The 26,842-nt window shown below is 40.6% G+C and overlaps 1 protein-coding gene across 9 annotated transcripts in view; it reads right to left on the reverse strand.

Annotated features, from left to right (window-relative positions):
* Positions 1-726: 726 nt before the first annotated feature.
* The window catches only part of sec31a (SEC31 homolog A, COPII coat complex component), a 106,773-nt gene continuing 80,657 nt past the window's right edge, over positions 727-26,842 (reverse strand). For 4 of the 9 annotated variants that reach the window (XM_080190381.1, XM_080190391.1, XM_080190417.1 and 1 more), the window contains 9 exons: positions 26,080-26,166; positions 23,063-23,195; positions 20,912-21,250; positions 14,262-14,300; positions 11,628-11,689; positions 9,213-9,479; positions 8,085-8,204; positions 7,365-7,436; positions 727-1,478 (listed from right to left, as the gene is read on the reverse strand). In XM_080190381.1, the coding sequence (XP_080046507.1) occupies positions 1,299-1,478; positions 7,365-7,436; positions 8,085-8,204; positions 9,213-9,479; positions 11,628-11,689; positions 14,262-14,300; positions 20,912-21,250; positions 23,063-23,195; positions 26,080-26,166 (1,299 nt within the window). In that variant the 3' untranslated portion in view covers positions 727-1,298. The remainder of the gene's footprint in view (positions 1,479-7,364; positions 7,437-8,084; positions 8,205-9,212; positions 9,480-11,627; positions 11,690-14,261; positions 14,301-20,911; positions 21,251-23,062; positions 23,196-26,079; positions 26,167-26,842) is intronic. The other 5 variants (XM_080190408.1, XM_080190435.1, XM_080190427.1 and 2 more) reach the window with 5 other exon arrangements.

Genomic DNA, 26,842 nt, shown 5'->3' on the forward strand with positions numbered 1-26,842 from the left:
ATGTGCTCCTCATCCCCATTTTCCTGCCTTCTCCCATAACCTTTCAACCCATTACCAATTAAAAATCTAACTTCTCCTTAAATTTGCTCACGGTTCTAGTATCTACCACACTTTGGGGTAGCGAATTCCAGATTTGCACACCTTTGGGAGAGGTAGTTTCTCCTCACCTCTATTTTTAATTTGCTACCCCTTATCCTAAGACGATGACCTCTTGTGTTAGAGTGCCCCACCGGTAGAAGCATCCACTTTATTCATTCCTTTTATCATCTTCAGGTGGCATGGTGGCACAGTGGTTAGCACTGCTGCCTCACAGCTCCAGTTTGGGTCACTGTCTGTGTGGACTCTGCACACTCTCCTTGTGTCTGAGTGGGTTTCTTCCCACGTTCCAAAGAACCGGCCATGGTAAATTGTCCATTAGCGTCCCAGGATGTGTACGTTACAAGGATTAGCGGGGTAAATGTGTAGGATTGTGGGGATAGGGCCTAGGGTGGGATTGTTGTCGGTGCAGACTCGATGGGCGAACAGCCTCCTCCTGCACTGTAGAGTTTCTATGATGTTGAATACCTCAATTTGATCTCCCCTCATTCTTCTAAATTCCAGAGAGTATAGGCTTAAACTGTTCAATCCTGTTCAACGTTGTATGAAACTAGTTGTCCAATGTAAATCCTAACATTCAGCTGTCTTGACTACTATGACCAATTCAACAGAAAAGAAAAGGCAAATGAATGTAAATAAATTAACGTTTATTTAAAAGATGAATTGTAGGTGTGCTTCTGAATCATAAAATTGAAGATCGGAAAAGACGAGCTGCTGTTTCAACAGTTTACTGGAGACTCAGCCATAAGTCAAGTATCGTTTTCCAGTCAAAGCCCTATACTTCTTTTTATTAAAGTATACAGTGCCACTAAATAAATCAGTGGCGCATAAACCTGTATTTCAGTTTGATCAGTAATGCATGCATCTAGATTATTACAATACTGTACGGATTCCATTTGTCCTATGTAGGTCACATAATTTAATGGCTTTCTTTTAAAAAACAGGCAATATTGAGCGATTTAAAAGATCAGGGTGCATTACCACTGGATTCATATACATCTGATTATATATTGGAATGTTTTATATGAAGGTGCTGTGGTTAGACACCCAACAAATGCAATATGGAATGAAACTTACGTCCATTAATCATGGGTATCGAAATTGTCTTTGCTCAGATTTTCATTTCAATCTAAACCAACATAGGTTTGGCCAAATTGCTTTTTAAAGTATGTAGCTTACTTTTCTCAGATAAGGCTTTTATATCAAACACCTAGTTTATTCGCCTGGGTGAGAACCACTTTCAGGACTGGCATGAATGCAGAGATTTCACTGAAGTTACTGGTGCTCACTATGTGCGTGTGGATGCTTAATCCCTCACTGTAGTTCCGAGTTTCAATGCTTCTTGCTATGTTGTGTAAACCGCCAACTATGGCTGGTGAGAGCTGCAAGAAATGAAGAAAAGTGTTAATATCAAGAACATAATTCCTCGACTGCAGCATTAATCTTGTCACTAACACACTAGTAATGGGGAATTTTGGTAGCATTCACACTATTGTTAATGGTACTGAGGGATTTCTAGAGGAATTATTTTCAAGAGATCACCTCAAAAAGTTGTCAACTATGGAAACTACTGAGAGATTTACGATCAGAAAATTGAAAATAATCAGACACAGTTCAACAAATGAAGGTATGTTTATTGTTAAGGGTCATGAATGCTGAACTTTATAAGATGGTTATGATTTAAAATGTCCCCTTTAACTTGAGATAAGACAAAACATGCTGAAAGGGGGGATTGCTGTGGAAAGGGAGAGGCTGGTTTTTTAAATTTAAAATTCTATTTTGGAGCTCAAATGTGACAGTTTCAAACAACGTGGAATTAAATTGCACCCCCTGCCAAAAGAAGTTTTTTTATAACGAGATTCCTAATTAATCCTGCCTTATTACATAAAACTAGATCAAAAATAACTGTGTAGCTATGTGGTTCCACATAATTCCACAATGTATTCAGGAAACATATGAAAACATTGTAATACCCAACTTCCAATCTATCTTTATCAATTTGATTTGTCCAGTCAATATAAATATTGAAGTCCCCCAAAATTATTACATTGCTTTTGTTTCAAGTTCCAATGATTTATTTCTTAATATTTTGTCCAGCAGTGTAACTAATGTTAGGGAGCTATTAATTACTTCCACAAGCATGTTCTTGTTATTTCTAATCTGCACCCATACTTATACAATCTCCTGATCCTCTTGAGCCACAATCCTTCCTTACTATTGTTCTTGTAGGGAGGTCTTGCTGCAGCTGTATAGGGCATTGGTGAGGCCGCAGCTGGAGTACTGTGTGCAGTTTTGGGCGCCGCACCTGCGCAAAGATATTTTGGCCTTGGAGGGAGTGCAGAGGAGGTTTACTAGGCTGATACCGGAGTTGAGGGGGTTGAGCTATGAGGAGAGGCTGAATAAACTAGGCTTGTACTCGTTAGAGTTTAGAAGAATGAGGGGAGATCTCATTGAGACGTATAAGATGATGAATGGGATGGATAGGATAGAGGTGGAGAGACTCTTCCCGCTCAAAAAAGACAGTAGGACTAGGGGGCACAGCCTCAAGATAAAGGGGGGGCGGTTTAGAACGGAGTTGAGGAGGAACTTCTTCACTCAAAGGGTGGTGAATCTCTGGAATTCTCTGCCCGTTGAAGTGGTGGAGGCTGCCTCGCTAAATATTTTTAAGACGCGGGTTGATGGGTTTTTGATAAGAGAGGGGATTAAGGGTTATGGGGAGAGGGCGGGAAAGTGGAACTGAGCCACGACAGATCAGCCATGATCTTACTGAATGGCGGGGCAGGCTCGAAGGGCTAGATGGCCTACTCCTGCTCCTATTTCTTATGTTCTTATGTTCTTTATTACCAATTCTACTCCTTTTTCATTCTGTCTATTTTTTGAAATATTAAGTTCACCGAAGCATTTATTTCCCAAACTCGGTCATTTGCAACCATGTCTCTATAATGACAGTTAGATCAAACTCATTTACAGGTCAAATATTCTTTATCTGAAACTACTGGGGCCTACTGTATTTTGGATTTCAGATTATTTTGGTTTCCTGGAACTGCATGTTGTTGTTCGTCCATCGTCATCGATGAGGACCTCGACACCATTGGTCACTTTGAAGCTGGTTGCGGTGTGTCCGAAGACGACTGATAAGGCCAATTCGGGCACTGAATGATGATGACGGTGTCAAAACTATCGCTTGATTTGGATTAAAGTGAGTTAAAGTGGATTAAAATGGTACTGCATATAAACCTGCATAATAGCCTAAGCTAGCTACAGTCTAAAGCAGGCTTATGCAACCTTTATGCTCTGGGGGCTACATTTGCATATTTTTCTTATTAAAGGGCTGCTGGAAGATAAGAAAATTTCAGAAAGTTAAGGTTTGACAAAATAAAAAACTGAATTCACAATGTAAAGCAATGTTGTAGCACTAAAAAAGAGTAAGTAATACAAGTTATCAGAACGTTGGAGGGTCATTGTACATGGGTGGGAGTGTGCATGCGTATGCATTGGTGTGTGACACAGAGTGAGTGAGAAAATTGAGATTAGGAGTAAGACCAACCCACTGGCAAACTGCTCACCCACCAAGCCCTCCCATCCACCCATTTGAGTACCATATCCTCACTGGGCCTGCAACAAAACAGTTCTCCCCGACCTTACTGCAAAAAGGACTTTGTTGGGACAGTCACAAAAAGTCTTTCCCGGGGCTATAACAATTGGATCCTTCCCCTCAACTTCAACTTCTTCTGCAGCAGCAAGGAGATGTCTTTAATCTTGGCCGTGAGCAGACAACACAACCTTTACAACTCCCAGTCACAGCTACATAGAACACTATCTATCCCCATGATTCTACTGTCCTTTATCACTAACACATTCCTTTTTGCTCCCCCCACATAAGTGGCTTTCTTCCATCTGCAGTCCTTGTGATTAGCACTGCCACATCACAGTGCTAAGGACCCAGGTTCGATTCTCAGCTTGAATCACTGTCTGTGTGCAATTTGCATGTTCTCCCCGTGTCTGCATGGGTTTCCTCCAGGTGCTCCAGTTTCTACCACAGTCCAAAGACATGTGGGTTAGGTGGATTAGCGATGCTAAATTGTCCCTTGGTGCCAGGGGGATTTGCTAGAGTAAATGCATGAGATTATGGGGATTGGGCCTGGGTTGGACTGTGGTCTGTGCAGACTCGATGGGCCAAATGGCCTCCTTCTGCACTGTAGATTCTATGATTCTAAGTACCTTGTACCTGTTGATCAAAGTCAAGAGCCAAGGATCCTAGATCAAAATGCCAAGGAGTGTAACTGCCTGCTGGAACAAACTGTTGAAGTAATTTTGCCCAACAATGTCTGCAGCTTGAACTCCAGCTCACTAATTTGAGCCAAATATGGTTATCTAGGCTTACAGTATTCTGCACAAAGGGCAGCACAATGGCACAGTGGTTAGCGTAGCTGCCTCACAACTCTGGGGACCTGGGTTCAATTCCCAGCTTGGGTCACTTCATAGAGGTTTACAACATGGAAATAGGCCCTTCAGCCCAACTTGTCCATGCCACTCTTCTTTTTTAAAAAAACCCTAAACTAATCCCAATTGCTTGCATTTGGCCCATATTCCCCTATACTCATCATACCCATGTAACTATCAAAATGCTTTTTAAAAGACAAAATTGTACCCGCCTCTACCAGTACCTCTGGCAGTTTGTTCCAGACACTCACCACCCTCTGTGTAGAAAAACTGTCCTTCTGGACACTTTCGTATTTCTCCCCTCTCACCTTAAACCCATGCCCTCTAGTTTTAGACTCCCCTACCTTTGGGAAAAGATATTTGACTATTTAGCTGATCTGTGTCCATCATCATTTTATAGACTTCTATAAAATCACCCGTCAGCCTCCTACACTCCAGAGAAAAAAAGTCCCAGTCTTTCCAGCCTCTCCTTATAACTCAATCCATCAAGTCCCAGTAGCAACCTGGCAAATCTTTTCTGCACTCTTTCTAGTTTAATAATATGCTTTCTATAATAGGATGATCAGAACTGCACACAGTATTCCAAGTGTGGCCTTACCAGTGTCTTGTACAACTTCACCAAGACATCCTAACTCCTGTATTCAGTGTTCTGACCGATGAAGCCAAGCACGACAAATGCCTTCTTCATCACTCTGGCCACCTGTGACTCTACTTTCAGGGAGCTATGAACATGTACCCCTGGTTCTCTGTTCTGTAACTCTCCCCAATGCCCTAACATTAACTGAGTAAGTCCTGCCCTGGTTCAAATCTACCAAAATGCATCACCTTGCATTTGTCTAAATTAAACTGGACAAGTTGGCCTGAAGGGCCTGTTTCCATACTGTAAATCTCTATGACTCTATGACAGTGACCCAAGCCATTCGTCAGCCCACTGGTCCAACTGATCAAGATCCTGTTGCAAGTGGAGATAACTTTCTTCACTATCCACTATGCCGTCAATCTTGGTGTCATCTGCAAACTTGCTAACCATGCCCCCTATATATTCTCATCCAAATTATTAAATGACAAATAACAGTGGACCCAGCACTGATCCCTGAGGCACACCGCTGGTCATAGGCCTCCAGTTTGAAAAACAACTCTCAGCTACCACCTTCTGTCAAGAAGCCAATTTTGTATCCATTTAGATACCTCGCCCTGGATCCCGTGAGATTTAACTTTATGCAACAACCTACCATGCGGTACCTTGTCAAAGGCCTTACTAAAGTCCATGTAGACAACATCAACTGCACTGCCCTCATCTACCTTCTTGGTTACCCCTTCAAAAAACACAATCAAATTTGTGAGACATGATTTTCTACTCACAAAGCCATGCTGACTGTCCCTAATCAGTCCTTGCATCTCTAAATGCCTATTGATCCTGTCTCTCAAACTACCTTCCAACAATTTACCCACCACAGCTGTGAGGCTCACTGGTCTGTAGTTCCCAGGCTTTTCCTTGCAGCCCTTTTTAAACAAAGACACAACATTTGCCACTCTCCAATCTTCAGGCACTTTACCTGTGACTATCAATGATTTAAATATCTCAGCTAGGGGACCCACAATTTTCTCCCTAGCCTCCCACAATGTGCTGGGATACACTTCATCTCGGGGATTTATCTATCTTGATGCACTTTAAGGTTGCCAGCACCTCCTTCTCTGTAATATGTACACTCCTCAAGACATTACTATTTATTTCCCCAAGTTCCCTTACATCCATGCTTTTCTCAACAGTAAATACTGATGAGAAATATTCATTTAGGATCTCACCTATCTCTTGTGGATCCGCACATAGATGATCTTGTTGATCCTTAAGCGGCCCTATTCTCTCCCTTGTTACTCTTTTGCCTTTTATGTATTTGTAGAATGTCTGAGTGGAGTTTGCACATTGTCTGAGTGGCTTTCCTCTGGTGCTCCGGTTTCTTCCCACAGTCCAAAGATGTGTGGGTTAGGTGCATTGGCCATGATAAATTTCCCCATAGTGTTCCAGGATGCATAGCTTAGAGGAATTAGTGGGGTAAATATGCAGGTTTTCAGGGATAGGGCCTTGGTGGGACTGTTGATGGGCTGAATGGCCTTCTTCTGCATTGTAGGGATATTAAGTAGTAATTTCTAAGTAGCAAACCCCACAATATACATCACCTACGCTTCAACGTCTGCCTAATCTAATTTACTTATTTGCTACTGATTTGGTAACGTAAAAGAAAGGTCCAGTTCCTGGCTAAGTAACAGGTACAGGAGGTAAAACAAGCAGTATCTTCTTTCTCTCTCCACTAAATTCCCAAGTTTAGCATTCAGTTCTCAGATTAGTGTGCTCTATCTTTACTTCCTAGGTTTATAATAGATGCCTGAGGATCTGCTCCATTTGGCCAAGATTCTTGTCCATTGGCATCACGTATCAGCAATCCAGACGTGGACTGTGTACAATTTTGAGATCTTTTCTGTGGAAACGTGGACTTAGAAAATTATCTCAATGAGGAAATTAATTAGCAGAGATGGCTGTGACCCATGGAGCTGTATTCATACATGGCACTATTTGCAGAAGATGGGGGAATAAAGCTGGGAAGTGGATGGTGGAGAAGTACGATTGACATGGAAATCAGGAAATATATTCTTAACTCTTCAGATAACTTATTTGTTTCTGCTGGGTGACAGAGAAAAAAAGTTAAAAAACCTGTCTCTCTTCTGGGGTTATGCCAGCTGTGCGAGTCCCATGCTGCAGGAAATAAGAGGCTGAGTTTGTGGTAAATGCAATATAAAAGGCAAGTGGTTCATGTTATATTACTCACCACCTGGTCCCGTAGCTTATCATACAGAGATTCCAGTCGCTTGTTTGCATCATCCAGCTTTCTCTTGGTTTGCTGAAGAAAGAAAATTTTATGATTTAGTTAGCAATTGAACAACAATAGAAATATCTTAAAATAGTGTACAATAATGTTCCCTCAGCCACAATTGTACTTTTCTTGCTTACTAATTTCAAGTTTCCATCTGCTTACTCTGAAAGGGTTATGTTTAAGATTCGTAGCACCCTTTATGCACCTCTCTTAAGTTTCAATTTTAGTTAACCACGTTTGGCATTGTAACAAAGTCCAAGCTTAACATTTACATAGTCGCACTTTGCAATGGAGAGGCGATTACTGGAATCCCAGCCAGAGATAACAACTGAAGTATAAATATCACATTCAAGTTGAAATCAACAAACTCAACTCACAGCAGGAATCAAACCCCAAATTAAATCACAATGTATTTGACACCTTGGCTGCCAGAAGGTCACCTTCACGATGCAGTATAACATAAAGATTCATGTACTTTCAAAAAGGCTACAGCCTTGTACTGGAGTTGTTCTGCATGTTAGTGAACAACTCATAAGAAATGTCAATCAAGTAGTCTCAAAGGGCAATCAGCCTCGGAATAGGTGATACAGTTAAGTCATAGCACAAGATCAATAATGCAACCTATTATCTATCCACACAAATGTAAATTAAATCAACTGTATATATAACACGTACAGGATCAGTAGCTGCAGTCATGCATCGCTGAATCAATCCTTCAAATGTGATCTTCAGAATGGCATGTTCCTCTGGGATGGGTTTCTTGGCAATTTTCTCAGTGGTTACTGGTTGTACTGGCTGAGCAAATAAAGTAATAGAGTCAGAGTTATTATGGCACAGGAGGCTATTTGGCCTATTAACTCCATGCTGGCTCTCTTAGAGCAATCCAGTCAGTTGCATTCTCCCCGCACTATCCTCATGTCCTAGCACATTTATTTTATTTCAAGTGCCTATGCAGTTTAGTCCTGAAATCGTTCATCGTATCTGTTTCCAGCACCCTTGTAGGCATTGAGTGCCAGGTCGATACAACGTTAAAAAAGTTCTTCCCCTCATCCCAACTGTATCTCTTGTCCAAAGCCTTAAATCTATGTTCTTTAAGCTATGCATCATCAGTTAATGGGAAGAGCTGTCCTTTATCTACCCATTCATACTCTCATACAGCTCTGTCAGATCTCCTCTCAACCTGCTTTGTTCCAAGGGGAACAAGCCCAGCTTCTCCAAGCTAGCTAAAATTTTCTCATCTCTGGACCATTCTGGTAAGTCTCCTCTCCAGGGCCCTCATATCATTCCTGAAGTTACATGACCAAGAACAGGATGCAAGACTTCTGTTGTGACCTAACCAAACCTTTATAAAAAGGTTCAGCTTTAATTTCCTACTTTCATATCAATGTTATGAAGCCCCAGATCCCATGTTTTACAAACGATTCTCTTATTCAATATAGCTTATCACTTGCAAAAATCTATATACAAAAACCTGTGTCCCTCTGCCCACTATTTAGAAATCTGCCATTAAGTATATATTCCTCCCCTTATCCCTTCTACTAAAATGCTCATTGAATACATGCACCACCAACTGTGGTTTTACCAATATACATCTCAAAAGTTACATTTAGAGGAGTAACCCTTGTGGATCAAAAATCTATTTCCACCTCAGCCTTAGATAAATTGAATGAACAAGCCTCTGCTGCTTTCTAGGGAAGAGAATTCCACAGACTAACGAACTACTTGAGATTAAAAAAACCTCATCTCAATCTTTTCCTTGTATGTGATACATAAACAGTTTAAAACGCAAAGAAAATCTTGTACCTGCATTATGTCACCAGTCGGAGCACCGGGAGCTTCCTCTGTGCTATGTTTTGGCATCATTGTTTGTAGTGTGGGCTGCATTCCAGGTTGCAATATGCCCTGATAGGGACTTTGAACTCCTGGCTGACTTGAAAGTTGCTGAGGAGTCTGGAATGAACTCTGTAGTGGAGGGGGAGATTGCTGATGCTGCATTGGAGCCTGAGGATCTGCAATTGGGTTCATGATTGGAGCTGTGATGGGTGCAGGAGGAGTAAAGTTGCCTGGAACCTAAAAAAATGTGGTAAATTAAAACAGCAAATGGATAGTTATTAAACCAAAAATTAACAGCTTAGATTGTTTGATAAGTCAAAAAACTGCTAAGGCCTTGTAGCAACTATTGGAAATTCACAACTTTTAGAGGTGCTAATTTAACACTGCCGCAAAAGTTCTAAGGAATCTAAAAATTACATTCACCTATAAATAATCAGCATTAAGTGATGAATTCATAAAGCCTTATAAATTAAAATAGAAAGTAGCAGGAATACACAGCAAGCTCATCACCATTCGAACATGGAAAATATTTATCTCGAAGATAGCACCTCCATTCCTTCCCACCTCTTTGAAAACATTTGGTCTGCCCACACCAATTGTATCAAGCAACATGTTATAGTTTAATTGGTTTGTTAAACAAGTTCAATTGACTCTTATTTATTTACAAATGGTGGTCTGCCTGCCAATTTCAGTAGCTGTTCACTCACCATGTTGTGGGGCTGGGAAGGAGGTGGGGCTCTATTTAATGCGCTTCCCTGCCAAAAGCATGCCTAACTGGGGCATGTAAAATTGGGCCCTTTGGAGTACAGAAAAAGCACTACTGAAGTGTGGGATTGGTTCATTTTCTGCATTACTTAGTCTTTGAGCCAAAGGCAGCCTATGGTTGTAACTTCTGGAGTGGCAAGTGATGCACCATTGGAAACACAGGCACATGTCCCTATTATTTAGATTTCCGTGTGTCAGGATTTGGTACACGGTTGTGGTTGGATCGAAAGAGTGAATAGAATTTTCATTCCTACCCAATGGAATTTCCACTCTGTTGTCTATTTCTAGTGTTCAGATTTTTTTCTATATCTTTAAATAGTAATTTATTTTAAACCCATCGTTAAATATAAAGAATCTTACGACATTGTATATTTCCTGACAACTATGTTGGTTGTAATTTCCTATGTTCCCATTTTAATGCAATTTGTCAACAAATTTATCGATAAAAGGTAAAATATTGTGGATGCTGGAATCTGAAAGAAAAACAAAACACTGGAGAAACTCAGGAGGTCTGACAATAACTGTGGAGAGAGGGTGATCCAGACTCGAAACGCTGGCTTTATTCTCTCTCCACAGATGCTGTCAGACTTGCTGAGTTTCTCCAGAATTTTCTGTTTTTGTTTAAGTATCTTATCAACTGTAGCTTCAGTCTAATTACCTCCCACTAACTCTGCTCAATCTGAAGACTATATACTTAATCATCGTGCTATGTGCAATGGCAGAATTTTTAAATTATTATTTAGTCATTCAGCATTAATTAACCATCACTAATTGATCTTGAGAAAGTGTTGGTGAGTTGCCTTCATGAACTGCTGCAGTCCATATGTTGTAGATACATACACCAGTGGTGCTGTTAGGAAGGCAGTTCCAGAATTTTGACCCAGCGATAGTGAAGCAACAGTGATACAATTCCAAGTCAGGATAGTGTGATGTTTGGAGGGGGAGCCTGCGGGTGGTGATGTTCCCTTGCAACTGCTGCCCTTGTCTTCTAGATGGTATTGTGGGTTTGGAAGGTGTTGTCAAGGAACCTTGCTGAGTTGCTGCAGTGCATCTTGTACGTGGTACAAACCGCTGCCACTGTTTGTTGATGATGGAATTGTAAATATTGAAGGTGGCGGATGGGGTGCCAATTAAATGGGTTGCTTTTTTTCTGGATGATTTTGAGCTTCTTGAGGGTTGTTGGAGCTGTACTTACTCAGGGAAGTGGAAAGTATTTCATCGCACTCCTGACTTATGCCTTGTAGATAGTGGACAGGCTTTGGGGAATCAGGAGGAAAGTTACTCACTGCAGGATTTCCAACCTTTAATCTGCTGTTGTAGTCACAGTATTTATATGGCTAACCCAGTTCAGTTTCAGGTCAATGGTAACCTCCAGCATGTTGATAGTGGGGAATTCAGTGATGGTAGTGCCATTAAATGTCATGTGGAGATGATTGGATTCTCTTTTGTTGGGAGATGGGCATTACCTGGCACTTGTGATTCGTGAATATTATTTGTCACTTACCAGCCCAAGCCTGAACCTTGATCACATGTTGCTGCAGGTGGACACGGACTCCTTCAGTATCTGAATATTGGTTCAGAATTACTAGTTTTTTTAAAAAGCTAAACATTTTTAATTACCATAGTCTTTTTCTTTGGCATCCTACTGAGAGCTGGTGGGTCATTCCAACCATTTTGAGGTCCTGTGAAAAACAGATTTATTTTTTACTGATCTACTTCAGCACTGTAATGCCCAATTACATTAATTCTTTCACCTTTGAAAACAACAAGCATCAGCTTTACCGTCTAAGATCTGTAAGCAACCTTTTATCTAGTTTAAATAATTATTAAGGGCTGGAAGAAAATAACTAAACAATAACACTGAGGAGACTGAGCTGTTAACTTGAGGGCCTTTAGCTGTTTCTTCCTCAGGTACAATGGTGGTGATAGTCTGACTTCTAATAATTTTTCAGTATTCCACAAAAGGCTGGCAACAATTTTTCCACCAACAGCTTAAACATTAAGGCAAAAGAAGCAAACCTAGATACAACGTGATCATCCACCTGAATCAGCACATGTTGACAAGAATATCACAGTTCTACCTTAGAGTGGAAAACATCTGCTATTTAATAGCATTGCAAGTTATGCAAAAACAAACCAGGCACTGTAACTGCTAAATACATTGAACTGACTTCTGATAAAGATCTGAGGAATTTACCACGTAATTGGAATTCTTACATGATGCAATGATAATGTGCACTGAAATCCTTGTTGAGCTGGATTTTCACAAATTGATAAAGTAAAAGCTTTTCACTTCTAAATTTTGTTTTCATAGAGTCACAGAGTAAATTCCAACACAGAAGGAGGCTTTTCCTAAGCATCAAATGTATCATCCTAAACACACAATGTTCTTTTCACATCCTCACGGTGTAAAAGATTAAAACTCAGTCTTCTGTTCAACTCTTATCTAAGGATCTCAAAGCTATGGAACTCATCTTCTCTCAATTTTTCTCTCGTCTCAAACTTTGAAAAGCCGAGCTTGCAATCACTAACTATTTCTCCATCTTCGTGTTACTTCTCTTTCGTTAATTGGGCTACAGATTTTGGCCCTGCCCATGACAGAAATTGTAAATGTCACTTCTGGACAAAATGCAGAGATGCCCATTTGTCCAACTCTTACACTCTTGACATGAGCTTATCTGTAGATTTCCTGCCCTACAATTTGCCAGGCAAAGATTTTAACTGAGGCAACTACTCAAATTTTAAAAGCTATAGAATTGAACAACTAGCTTTGGAATACTGAATATTAAAGTAACTTCAGCTCCATATGTACATGTTAACCTGACCAAATGATAATGATAAATTTCAATTAAAACCTTCTCTCCCTCCCCAGTGGACTCAACAAATAAAATTCATGTTGACCGAATTTTAGCTTGCTGAACATTTCTGCCTGTAAACATTGCAATTAACTCACTAGAAACTGCTCGCAAAGATAAAAATATTACCATAGTTACAGGTCATGTGCCTGTGTCAATACAAAGGGCAAGAGTAGCAATCCAGAATGTTGTTCCTGAACCTCACTGGATCAAAACCTTTATATTGGTGTGAAATACTTCTCCTCCAAAGGAGGAAAGTCGTTACTTCACAAAACTAACTGGTGAAAGTATCTATCTTAATATTTTGTAATAAGAAATTATTTTGTTATACAGAGATCAAACCATACGGTTAACAAGTATTACAGGATTCTTTTACTTGGATTTAATTTTTTCTCAGGGGCTCCAGAAAGCACATCTTCACAATCATCAACGGAGTTCTCGTAATTAAATACTTATGAGCATTTCATTTGAGAAAATTTTAAATTGTAATGATATTTCATTAGCTCCCAATAACCCCTGATTAGACACAATTCTTCCAATAATTCAAAAATCCCATAGCTAGGAAGCATCAATTCAAGAGAGGGAATAATCTTGTATTCATTTTAATACAAGTGCAGATGCCTGCGGAAAGCTTAAGCTAATCACACAGCATGAGTTAAAATTTAATTTGGAGTGAGGCAGGGAAGAGATAATGACTTGGAAGCAAGTACCAGGATTTTGATACCTGGTAACTGTTTTTTTTTATATACTGTGAAATTATATGTTTCTTCCTGCCAAACAGTATATTATTATTTTTGTCACAAGTAGGTTTACAGTGACACTGCAATGAAGTTACTGTGAAAATCTCCTAATCGCCACACTCCAGTGCCTGTTCAGGTACACTAAGAGGCAATTTAACATGGCCAATGCACCTAACCAGTGGATCTTCTGGAGCACCTGGAGGAGACCCACGCAAACATGGAGAGAATGTGTAAACTCCACACAGACAGTGACCAAGCTGAGAATTGAACCCAGGTCCTAGGCACTGTGCCATCCTTTAATTATGTTCGTTCATTAGTGATTTTTGGTAACTATTAGTCAGAGCCAGAAGCTAGAAAAACAGAGTGGAGGTCCACAGCATTTGTAGGCTGAATTGGCTCTCAGTATCTTTACAATAATGGAAAAAAAACACAATGGAAACATTTCATATGTGAAAAGCATTCTTTGGTGTCCTTCTATAACTTACAATCAAACCCGCTGAGGAGCATTAGGCATCAGAGTATTAATTGAGTATTATAAATAATCTGCTTCATTGATTTAATTAAAATTCAGTATAATTAGAATTCCATTAGAATTTTTAAAAAATTATTCCCAAATCAACCAAGGTTTTCAGAGTAATATTTCAGTCTCTCTAGTTCACCTTCTAAGCAAGTAGTTTGGTCCTGAGAATATGTGTCTCCTGTAGACAGAAGCAAAGCAAATTCAGAAAAAGAGATGCATGACGTAGGTAAGTTCTAAATTGTTTTTGTAATTTGGTATATGCTAATGTTTAGGGATAAACAGATAGGAGGATGACTCAGTAACTTGCATTAATAAAGTAATCAAATCCTTGCGAGATCAAAAGCACATCTCCCTTTTCAGTATTTCTTCTCGGGTTGTCTTCTTAAACCTTTTATAAGAACTAGTAGGAGACTCCAGTTAACAGTTTAACAAATTTCTATGTTAATTCTATATCCTTTACATTGGCAATTCTTCTGTCACATGAAGTACATTCGTATCCATGTTGAGAGCATGCAGCATATGGCTTCCGATAACTCACCGGTTTGTATTTTGGTGCTGTTTACATACTAAATTCAGGCTGCAAGGTGACTGTGGCAGTGTTTACACTGAAAAAGCAATTGCCTGGTCAGTTGGAGCTCCAGCCTAACCTCTCCGGTTCTTACTTGGGCCCATTAAGATTATTTATGAAGTAGAGATACAGCTAAAATTTAACAGTCTGAATCTCAAACCTTAATAGAGTTTATTAAAAATCATGAACAACTCAGAATAAAAACTAAAATCAAGGCAAAATGCTGCGCATACTGGAATCTGAAACAAAAGCAGAAAATGCAGGAAAAACTCAGCAGGCCTGACAACATCTGTGAGGAGATGAACAAAGCCAATGTTTCAAGTCAGGATGACCCTTCATCAGTGCTGTAAACAAAGAAAATCAGACAAAATTTATACTATGAGGGGTGATACTATGAGGGGTCATCACCATTTGCATTCCCTTTGTCCATGCCACTCCCATCAATTACAGCACCCCCCCCCCCATAGTAGAGATCTTGTCCAATTTTCTTTGTCTTCAACTCTAACGAAGTGTCATCAGATTCAAAACATTGGCTCTATTCACTCTTCACACATGCTTCAAACCCGTTGAGTTTTCCAGCATTTTCTGTTTCTATAAAACTGCTTGTGGTAAGTAAACCCTCTCAATTTTATCCAATAAGAAGTCTGACAACACCAGGTTTATGTCCAATCGATTTATTTGATAGTAAACTCACAAGCTTTCGAGGTTACCCTCTTCGTCAGGTGAATGGAGAGTTCTGGCCTCAGACAGTACATATAACAGCACAGACAGTTTACAGATTACTGATTAGAATGCGAATCTTTACACCTAACCTGCTGTTCAAGTCTTAAAGTGGCCAACAATGTGAGTGGAAGGAGCACTGAGCACAGGTTAAAGAGATGTGTATCGTCTCCACGGGCATTCAGCCTCCGATCTTCAGGTAAGCATTCTCCAAGGTGGCCTTGACGGCACATGACAGTGCAGAGTCGCTGAGCAGAAACTGATAGCCAAGTTCCGCACACGAGGACAATCTCAACAGGGATCTTGGGTTCATGTCACACTATCTGTAACCCCCATGACTTGCCTGTGTTTGCAAAACCTCACTTACTGTACTGTCTGGAGACAATACAATGAGCTGCACTCATCCAGGCAAGTGAACAGTATTTCATAGCACTCTTGACTTGTGGCTTGTAGATGGTGGACAAGCTTTGGGGAATCAGGCAGTGAATTACTTACTGCAGAATTTCCAGCCTCTAACCAGCACTTGTGATCGCAGTACTTATTTGGCTAGACCAGTTCAGTTTCTGATCAACGGCAAGACCCAACACTTTGGTAAGGGGGGATTCAACGATGGTAATGGCAATGAATGTCAGTGGCAGATGGTTAGATTTCTCTCCTTTGAGGATGGTTATTGCCTAGCACTTGTATGGAATAAATGTTACTTACCACCAATCATCTCAAGCCTGAATATTGTCCAGGTCTTGCTACATTTGGTCATGGACCACTTCTGTATCTGAAGAGTCACAAATGCCACTGAACATTGTGCAATCATCAGTGAACATCCACACTTCTGACCTTATGATGGAAGGTAGGTCATTGATGAAGCAGTTGATGAGTGTTGGGCCCAGGAAATTACCTTGAAGAACTACTGCTGTGATGTCCTGGAGCTGAGATTGACTTCCAACCACCATAGCCATCTTCTTTTGTACCAGGTGTGACTCCAAATAGGGGAGATTTTTCTCCTTGATTCCCATCGACTCCAGTTTTGCCAGGGCTCCTTGATGCCATATTCAGTCTAATGCTGACTTGATGTCAAGGGCAGTCACTCTCACCTCACCTCTGAAGTTCAGTCAGCTCTTTTGTCCACATCTGAACTAAGGCTGTAATGAGCTCAGGAACTGAGTGTCCTTGGCAGAACCCAAACTGAGCATTCGTGAGCAGATTATTGCTGAGAAAGTGCTGCTTGATTGTGCTATTGATGACCTCTTGCATCATTTTACTGATGATCGAGAATAGATTGATGGGGCGGTGATTGGTCAGAGTGGATTTGTCCTGTTGCTTGTGTACAGGAAGTACATGGGCAATTTTCCACATTGCCAGGTAGATGTCAGTGTTGTAGCTGTACTGGAACAGCTGGCTAGGGGTGTGGCAAGTTCTGGAGCACAAGTTTTCAGGACTATTACCGGAATATTGTCAGGGCCAATAGCCTTGCAATATCTTGATTCCATGTGAACTGAGTCGAATTGGCTAAAGACTGACATCCACGATGCTGGGGACCTCCAGAGGAGGTGAGATGCATCATCCAGTTGGCAATAGAAAGAAGGATATTCAAATTTCCAAGTGACATTAAGCAAGGAGATAGATTTTATAAATTTGTACTCCCATATTTAAGAGGCCAATATTCTTTGTATCTGATTTCACCAACAACTTTAACATAATAAAACAATGCAAGATGTTTTACTGGAACACGATAAAACAAGCTACAACACCTAACCATGTAAGAAGATATTAAGCAAAATACTGTAGATGCTGGAATCTGAAACAAGAACTGAGGACGCTGGAAAAACAGCAGGTCTGGAAGCATCTATAGCAAGAGAAAACAGGGTTAACGTTTCAAGTCTGTTTGATTCTTCATCAGGAGTAAAGAAAGGGAGAAATGTATTAGACATTAAACTGTAGCCGTGGGACACTGTAACAAGATGTAATAATCTTAAGAACATGAGACAGGTGGTTTGGTGCCAAGGACATGTGATGGTGTTCAAATTCAGGCAACAAATGCATGGGACCCTAAAATAAGGGTTCAAGATGAAGGAGGCAGACCCAATTTCAAGTCCCGAGGGCTGCAAAGCACCTAATCGGAAGATGAGATGCCATTCCTCCAGCCTCCACTGGAGTCCCAGTGCACTGCAGCAAGCCAAGGATGGATATGCGGATATGAGAGCAAGGCACCAAGTCAAAACGACAAGCAACGGAAGGCCTGGGCAATGTCCGCACGCTGAGCGAAGGTGCTCTGCAAAGCGGTCATGCACTCTATGTCCTGTCTCCCCAATGCAGAAGAAACCACACCAACAGCAGTGAACACAAGAGACAAAACACAAAATACTACCCACCCAAACAGTGTGCCCAGAACCCCAGATGGTGAAAAGGGAGGAGACAAAGGGAAAGGCACTGCACGCTCCTCAACTGGAAGGAAAGGTGCCATGGAAAGAGGGCAGGGAGCAGAGTGTGACGGATGAATAGGCCAGGGTCAATGGGGGTTGGAGGACGATGCACGCCATGGCAGCACCACACTGGAAATGAGGGGTGGAAAGCGAGAACAAGGGGACGCAACCATGGGCTTCGGAGGGAAGGCAAGGAATGAGGGCAGGTCAGAAGATCCACCTTCTAAGACAGCATCACTAGAATAGATGCAACAAGAGGCGGAGAAACCAGGAGAATGGAACAGAGCTCCCACAGGAAGCAGGGTGCAAAGGAACTGTAGTTGAGGTAGCTGTGGGAGTCAGTGGGCCTGCAATGAACCGTCCACTGAAATGAAGACAGAGAAGCCGAGGAAGGGAAGTGTCAGAGATGAACCATGCAAAAGTAAGAGACAGGTGGAAACTGGATGCAAAAATCGACAAATCCCTTCAGGTCCAGACGAGAGCATGAAGCGGCACCAACATAATCACCAATGCAATGGAAAGAGAGCAGTGGGGGTGGGCCTAAGCAGGACAGGAACAAGCAGCACTGCACACAACCCACAAAACCACTGGCACAATTGTGGCCCATGTTGGGAGCCAGAGCCACACCCTTTATTTGCAGAAAGTGAGACAAGTTAAAAGGAGAAACTACCAAGTGACAGAACAAATTCAGCCAGGCAGAGTGGGGGCATTCGGTCCTCCAGTCACAGAAAAAGTAGAGAGACCCTCCCCGGTGGGTGATGGAGGCACAGAGGGACTGGACATCAACAGGGAAGAGGAGGCATCCAAAATGTTAATTCTGTTTTTCCGCTCTACAGATACTGCCTGACCTGCTGAGTTTTTCCAGCATTCTCCGTTCTTGAAGGAGGTATTCATATCAAAAGCAAGAAATAGGGTTTATAAATGTCTTAAAGGAGGAAAGCAAGCTAGAGAGGCAGAAAGATTTATGGAGGGAATTCCCGCAGTTAGAGCTCAGATAGGTGAAGGTACGGCTAACAACAGTGCAGCGCTTGAAAACCGGGATGCTAAGTGGTCAGAATTAGAGGAGCGCATGAATTTATAATGCATCCCAAACACTGTGCAAATTTATAAAACAAACTTAGAAAACGACATAAATTGAATAAACCAGCAGTGGACTGTTATAATCTCTATCTGAGATGGTATATTCCTAAATATAAGATTGACATAAAGCAGTGCACTGTAGGAAAGCACTATAGATGAACCAAATAATTAAGTGTTCGAGCTACATAAGGAATTAAAATTTAGCTCACACTTGCAAAATGTGACCAAATAGGGTAATGGGGTTCCTGACTTCTTCACAAGAGGTTAAGAATATACCTCTTAGAATAACTCTAGAGAACCGGTCTGATCTAATTTGGAAAAGTGCCTTCTGAAAGTTTTGGGCTCGAGGAAAGTTCAACAATGATAACTGACCTGAAAATATTCAGTTATGATGAGAGATTGAGGAAACACGGAAACATTGAAAATAGGAGCAGGAGTAGCTATTTGGCCTGTTTCGAGCCTGTTTCTCCCTTCATTATGATCATGGCTGATCTTCCAATTCATCAGTCCAATCCTGCCTTCCTCTCCATATACTTTGATTCCCCTCACCCCAAGAGCTATATCTAACTCCTTGAAAACATACAAATTTACATAGAATGTAGAATACAACGTTTTGGCCTCAACAGGATTAAAAGATTCAAGAAAACAACTTGCATTTTTTTTTGGAACCTTTCACAATCTCACGTTGTCGGAAAAACTCTTTACAGCCAATTAGGCACTTGAGTTCCTGTTGTAATTCAGCAGAAATGCTGAAGCTAATTTGCATATCATCAGGTTGCATAAACAGCAGTCAGATACATGATCAGTAATCTGTTTGTGATGTTGCTTGAAAGATTAATATTGGCCAGAAGACAAGAATTTCCCTGCTCTTCAAATATTACCATGAGATCTTCTGCATCCACCCAAGAGGACAGATGGGGCCTAGGTTTGACAAAGCAGCTGAAAGCTCACATTTCCTGCAGTGTAACTCACCCTCAGTATGGCAATAGAGTGTCTACTTAGATTCAAGCTTCAGGATTGGGGCTTGAAAACATGACTTCCTGACTCAGAGAGCTACCACTAAGCCAAAGTGACCTGACGGTTTAAAATAATGAAGTAACAACACTCCTCTTCAGTAGGGTTACAATGAGGCACCTTGAGTTTTGAGCATAAACTGTTAAAATAAAATCCAGGAAAGCATTTTCACACAAAGGGTTGTGAAAGTGCAGAATGCACTGGCTAGAAGGCCATGGGTGGTACATCAATTGTAGCAGTTACAATGCAGGTGGATATGTACTTGGAAAGTAAAAGTCTTCAGAATATGGAAAAAAGTGCAGAATCAAGATTAAAAAAGTTGAACTATCATACTGTACAAAAGTGAACGGACAGATTTGAAGAGTCAAGTATTCTTCTCTTGTTCCAAATTGGTGAAGGTTTGATGAGGAAGTTTACGCTTATATTATTGAGGTGATATACTAATGCTCAGATGGATAGGGTTCAGTTGATGGTGTTATAACTTAAATCCCCCTTCTTGGGGCAGTGAGGAAAACTAGAAGAACTGGAAGTCTATATTAGTTAACTGAAGACAAAGTGCAGAAGAGACATGCAACATTTCAATGTTAACATTCGACACATAGCTCGCCTTCATGCACACTGCATGTGAACTTAGTTTACTATCTTCATGAAAACTCAGTCGTCTCCCTATGGAAGATTTTGACTAAAAAAAGCATGCATTATTTTTGTTAAGTACACATCATGCAAGGGTGCATTTTGATGTAATGCATTTCTGTTTGTGAATAAACATATTGGGTTAGCCAAATACTTTTCATGAAGGTGCAGCCTTTTAAAACATCTTTAAAGTCAAGGACAATGTGCAGAAAGATGCTTATGAAAGACATGCTTTCTCCTCCTGCACATTAACTAAGATGAGGCAGAAACCTAAACTGCCGCCAGTCATACAATGTTAAATGCAAAATGCATTCCACACAAGAAAATAAAAACATCATGCCAACAACAACAGACCTGTTCTTTGTGAGGCAGGCAGCTCATTACTTGCAGGTAGTGTACCTGTTGATCCAGTTGATGGTGGATAGCCCACAGAAGATGCTGGAGCTCCAGGTCCGCCATGCTGGTAGGATGCTCCAGAGAGAGGAAGAAAAGCAGAAGCAGGGCCAGATGATGGAGAGGATGTTTGTAGCTGTCCTGGATATGGAGGAGCCACAGAAGGAGGCAAAGCGTGAGAGGGAACAGAAGGCAAATATACAGACGGGTAGGAAGATGGTGGTGGGGGTGCAGTAGGTTGATGAGGTTGATAATAAGTTGGTCCTCCTGCTCCTTGGGGGAGCTGCTGTGGTTGGTAAGCTATGGAACAGAATTTCAATGTTAGTAAACAAGTAAGAATGATTAAAGAAACATTTATTATGGGTTATAACTCAGCAAAATATTGGGCAAAACACAAAAACTGTGATAAGTTCCTGCAACTTTCTCTTCTCTCAGAATAACGCATGTTTCTCTAAACTATTCATATTCTCATATACCATTTCTGCACATTTTCCTCCAGCCTTCCGAAAGTGCATTGTCCAAAATTGCACACAATATTTCAGTGGAGGCTGAATCAGTGTTTTATAAAAGTTTATCACAGCATCCTTGTTTTTGTATGCTATTTATAAAGCTCAGGATCCCATATGCCTTTATAACCCCTTTCTTAACCCAACCCATCACCTTCAACAACTTGTGCACAGAAATCCACATCTCTCTGCTCCTTCATTCTCTTTAGGATTGCACCCTTTATCTTTTGATGCCTTCCTTTGTTCTTCTGACCAAAATGCACCTCTTTACATTTCTCTGTATTAAATGTCACGTATCTGCCCATTCCACCAACTTGTACATCCTCTTGAAGTCTATCATTTTCCTCCTCACAGTTCATGAGTCATCTGAAAATTTTGAAATTGTGCTATGCACATCCAAATCTAGGTCATTAATATAAATCAAGAAAAGTAGCAGTCCTTGTCCCTACCCTACTGTATAATGTCCCCTATTCATTACAACTTTGTTGTCCACTGCCACTGTCACCTTTATTCCACGGACTTTAAAATTCATGCGCAAGCATATTATGTGACACTTTATCAAAGGCCTTGTGGAAGTCCAAGTGGACCACATCAACCACAATGTTCTCACCAACCTATTGCCTCATTAAAAAAATTCAAATCAAGTTAGTTAAACACGATTTACCTTTAAGAAATGTATACTGGCTTTCCTCAACTAATTCACACTTATTCAAGTGACTGTTAATTTTGTCCAGGATTATAATTTCTAAAAGTTTTTCCATCACCAAAGTTAAGATGACTGATCTGTTGTTGCTAAGTTTATCCATGCACACTCTTTTTGGACAAGGGTGTAACATTTGCAGTTCTTCAGTCCTCTGGCACTAGCACTGTATCCAAAGAGGACTGGAAGATTACAGCCTGTGCCTGTTCAATTCCCACCATTACTTCCCTCAGTATCCTTAGATACATTCTATCTGGCCTTGTGACTTAGATGCAGGCAGCCTTTCTAAATCCTCCTCTTCTATCAACTTTTAGCCCATCTGTGACACAACTACTTCTCTTTCACTAAGAACTGTGTAGCATCTTCTTCCAAGGTAAAGAGTGAGACAAAATAGTAATTTAGAACCTCAGCCATGTCCTCTATCTCCAGGCACAGGTCTCATATATGTCTTGAATTGTCCTAAACATTCCTTTCATTATCCTTTTCTTATTTATTTGCCTTAGAAGACTAGATGGGATTGTTGTCGGCGCAGGCTCAATGGGCTGAATGGCCTCCTTTTGCACTGTGGGGATTATATGAACATTAAATTGTTGTATAATGAGATGGAGTTCTCACTTCAGAACTTCAATTGTCCATATTTGTTGCCATTTGGTGACCACCAGAAATCTAAGCCAACAAGAAAAAGTAGAATTACTATCATCTCAACTATGTCTGGGATAGTTAGGACAGCTAAATGGACACATATCCTGCAGATTAAAAAAAGACAATTAATGCATCAAGCACTTGCTGGATATTTTCTGAAACTGCGGTCAGACAATAGTGACAGAACGAATGACATTGAACTTATAAATAATTTCCATGATAGTTGGAGTCAGAGCAAAGAGAGACATTATCAATTCCACTTACTTTGAGGAAATGTCTGACGGGACCCTACTTGGGAATACATGTTATAAACAGTTGTCGTTGAGGTTGGTGACTGAGCCTGTCCACTGGGATTTGGAATGCCCTGCAGTACGAAGCCTGGTGGTGGGGCTTCACCCTGGGGAAAGAGTAAACCAGAGCATGAAGCTGTAGAATTGTATTCAAAATGAGACTTCCAAAAGTAAAATATACCAGATATACTCAAGTATTAATCGATCTTGTGTACACGGCAGCCCCCATCTTCTGGCTCAAAAAAATTCCTAACTCTTTCTCCTTGCCACCCGATCATCACCTCTCCCACAGGTCAACTTTCTCTCATTCACCAAGTCTCTCAGTCACTGCTCTCCTGCATCTAAACTCTCTCCCCTCAACTTGCTCACCACTTCACCCATGGGCCAACTATCTCCCTCTCCTGACCTTTCTGTTCACTACTTCCTCTCCCGAACCCTTGCTGTGAGCGAGAGCTCAGGAGAGGGGCAGCAAAAGGAAGGAAATGACTGAAAAGCACTGCAAGTGGGAGAGAGTTTCAGGGAGTGGAATAGGCCAAAATGGCACTGACTCCATCACACATGGTCCATCAGTGCAACGAAACAATGGTAAAGTGAAAGCCCCGAAGTGTGTCCTCATACCCACAAGCTTACATGGATTTCAACCCTTGTGAAATATTACTCACGTGTGGGTCAACCCCATACCTTTTGCCTATAAATTTGGGTTCAAAAGTCGACTTTTACCGGAGAACATTTAGGGTCTGGCCAATGGGGGATTAAAAGACAATGTGAACATTTAGAAAACTGCAACACATTTGAATGGTTCCTATGGTATACTTGAATGATAAGGACTAACATTGGGAAGAATTTTTTCATTCAAAACCTTTAAGAATGCAATTTTTTTGGAAGACAGCACAAATTTTAAAATAACCCACATTTATACACGTGCAAACATGTCTCATTTTGCGAGGCATGGTCACCAGCACCAAGCAAAAAGAGGAGGACTTGGGGAAAGGGGAGGCGGTGAAAGGTAACTACAGAAATATGATTTTGTTTTAAAAACAAATCATTTGAAAGCATGATAGAAGGTAGCAAAGCAAGGGACTGTGGGGAAGTAAATTCCTGAACACAGGGTGGCACAGTGGTTAGCGCTGCTGCCTCACAGAGGCAGGGACCTGGGTTTGATTCCCGGCTTGGGTCTGTGTGGAGTCTGCACGTTCTCCCCGCATCTGCACGGATTTTCTCCTGGTTAGCTGCTGCTGGTTAGGTGCACTGGCCATGCTAAATTCTCCCTCAGTGTATCCCAACAGGTGCCGGAGTATGGTGACTAGGGGATTTTCACAGTAACTTCGTTGCAATGTTAATGGAAGCCTACTTGTGACTTCAGTAAACAAACTTTAAACTTATGAAGTTATATCATATTAAATTTATTTTAGAAGAGGATACATTCAAAACATTCTTGATGCTTTCTCCCATTTTGTTCACACTATCCTTTTAACTAGAGTTAGTTTTTCATATATAGCTCAACATTAAACGAAAGACAGAAATGGTCTCTTGATTTAAAGCATTATAGTTTTCAGGTAAGTTACAGAAGAAACTGCTTCTTGGACAGATATTTTTCATACTATAACAAGAGTTTATAGATGTTAATTCAGTTAAAAAGCTCAGATAGTAGCAGTCCATAATTTCTAATACTTCACTATCTCCAAGCTAATTGTAAAACAACTAAGACACAATGCAACTTGGTACATTAACATTTTAATGCATCAATTTTAAAATTTGTTTTGAAAACACAGCGAATTTCAATTATTCATTCAGTCTTGATATTCTAATGTCTAATATCACACTGAGAAGTCAAATGATTTCCTTCTTACTCGCCCTTGTTAAAGGTAGCAGCACACACTGCTGACTGAGTGCAGCAGGCATAGTTTTGCTTCACACCTTTGCATAGGATATTGCCTCCAAGAAAGAACGTTTTTTATCTACAAATTAGGGTTATCAAAAATCTGAGCGGAAACAATTATTTTTGGACAGTAGCCATCATCCAAAATTGGATGAAAAAGCAACAGTGGCTTTCACACAAAACATTAGAAATTGGATCTCTTCCCAATATAGTAGCTTGTGGTTCAGAATGTTTGATGGAGGGGATTAATGTAATTTTACATCATATCCCTGGCACTGAGCTCCCTTTTATTTTATCTTTGTATCCAACAAAAGAATGCAGGTGAACAGCCCTATCAACATAAATACTTCATCACTATCTTTTTTGGATGCTTAAACAAAATCGTCTGTAACGTGACCAGTCATATCTTCAACAACACTAAACCTTTCCAAGCAATCGAGTCTAACAATGCAGTGATAAAAGCTGTGAATGAGGCTTGCACAAAGCAACAGAAGCAGAATCTCTCAAGTGCTGCAACTAGTATGTACAAATCCCCATACTCCAGCATTCCTATAAGCATCCTGGAGTGAACACTGCTGCACTGTCACAATACATCATGTTTCATTTGGGACATGTGCATGTGCGCATGTTCTTCATCAAGGTTGTGCACATTAAATCTACCTTCACACCCCCAATCCCATTGCTAAAAGAAAATATATTCAATTATAGTGAACTTATAAATAAGAGTCACAAAAGTGGGGAAAATGACTGATGTTTGAAGTTTTTAATTTTTTCCCATCACGTTCAATATGCTCCATAAGGAGATTTCATGGATACCCAGTTGGAAGGAATCACTTTACAGATATGGATCCCTTTATTCAACATTTCTAAGCAACATTAAATAGGCAAGAGAATCAGTTAATGTTTGAACTGATATCTAAGTAAATTAAAAATCAGGACTCTGAATTCTTTCCAAAATTTAAACAAAAATATTCAGGAAGGACAGCAATAAACTATACACAGACAGCAAGTGAAGTGGATAGAGTGTTGCTCTCGATTGCCAGTGCAATTTTTTTAAAATGTGAAAATAGGCTGCTAATTTGGGAAAGAGTAATAGATTAACACTATTGTACCTGTGCTGATGCAGAAGCTGATGGGAAGCTGGGAAGGGCAGTGGAAGTTTGGTTACTCCATGATGTAACAGTAGGGGCAGGTCTAACCTGAATCAAACAGAGACAGACACCAATAATGGAAATAAAATAAGGAACCACAGAACACCCATCTATATTTTATACCAAAGAAAGTAAAAGGTGACATGATAGCTTTCCACAAAAACATGCACACAAACAATAACAAACGAAGACCAGTGCAATATAAAGACACTTGACATCAAAGACAAGGAAAGTAACCTTACTCCTCAAATTTTAGCAAGCACGTGTTCTATTGAGATTAACAGTGGTTATGTCATTAAGACATACAATCAATGAAGGCATTATGCACTATGCCATGTCACAAAGCAGAGGCCCAGGTCTGAGTCCAATTTCTGCAAGCACATAGAATGGATTTTTTGATAATTGTTGGTGTCACATATAGTCAATAGGAGAAATCAATGGAAGATGCCTGTTGGTAGATAGGCGGAAACAATAAACCCTTCCAGTGACGAAGAAATAGCCTTAGTGCTGAAGGGTGCGGGAAGAAACTTTTCTTGATGTAGACAACAAATGGTTCCCTTTTGTCAAGTCAGCCACAGAATCCAGCACAGAAGTGAGCCAAGTGGCAGCCAATATCACGTCCCATTGATTTAAAATTTTTAATTCAAATCCAGATTCCCAAAATATAGCAGGCAAAGAAAAGATAGTGAGGAAGACTCTATCCAGTTTTGTGTGCGTTTTACAA

The sequence above is a fragment of the Carcharhinus amblyrhynchos genome, chromosome 1 (assembly GCF_965287045.1).
Source record: "Carcharhinus amblyrhynchos chromosome 1, sCarAmb.v2.hapA, whole genome shotgun sequence".
NCBI lineage: Eukaryota > Metazoa > Chordata > Chondrichthyes > Carcharhiniformes > Carcharhinidae > Carcharhinus > Carcharhinus amblyrhynchos.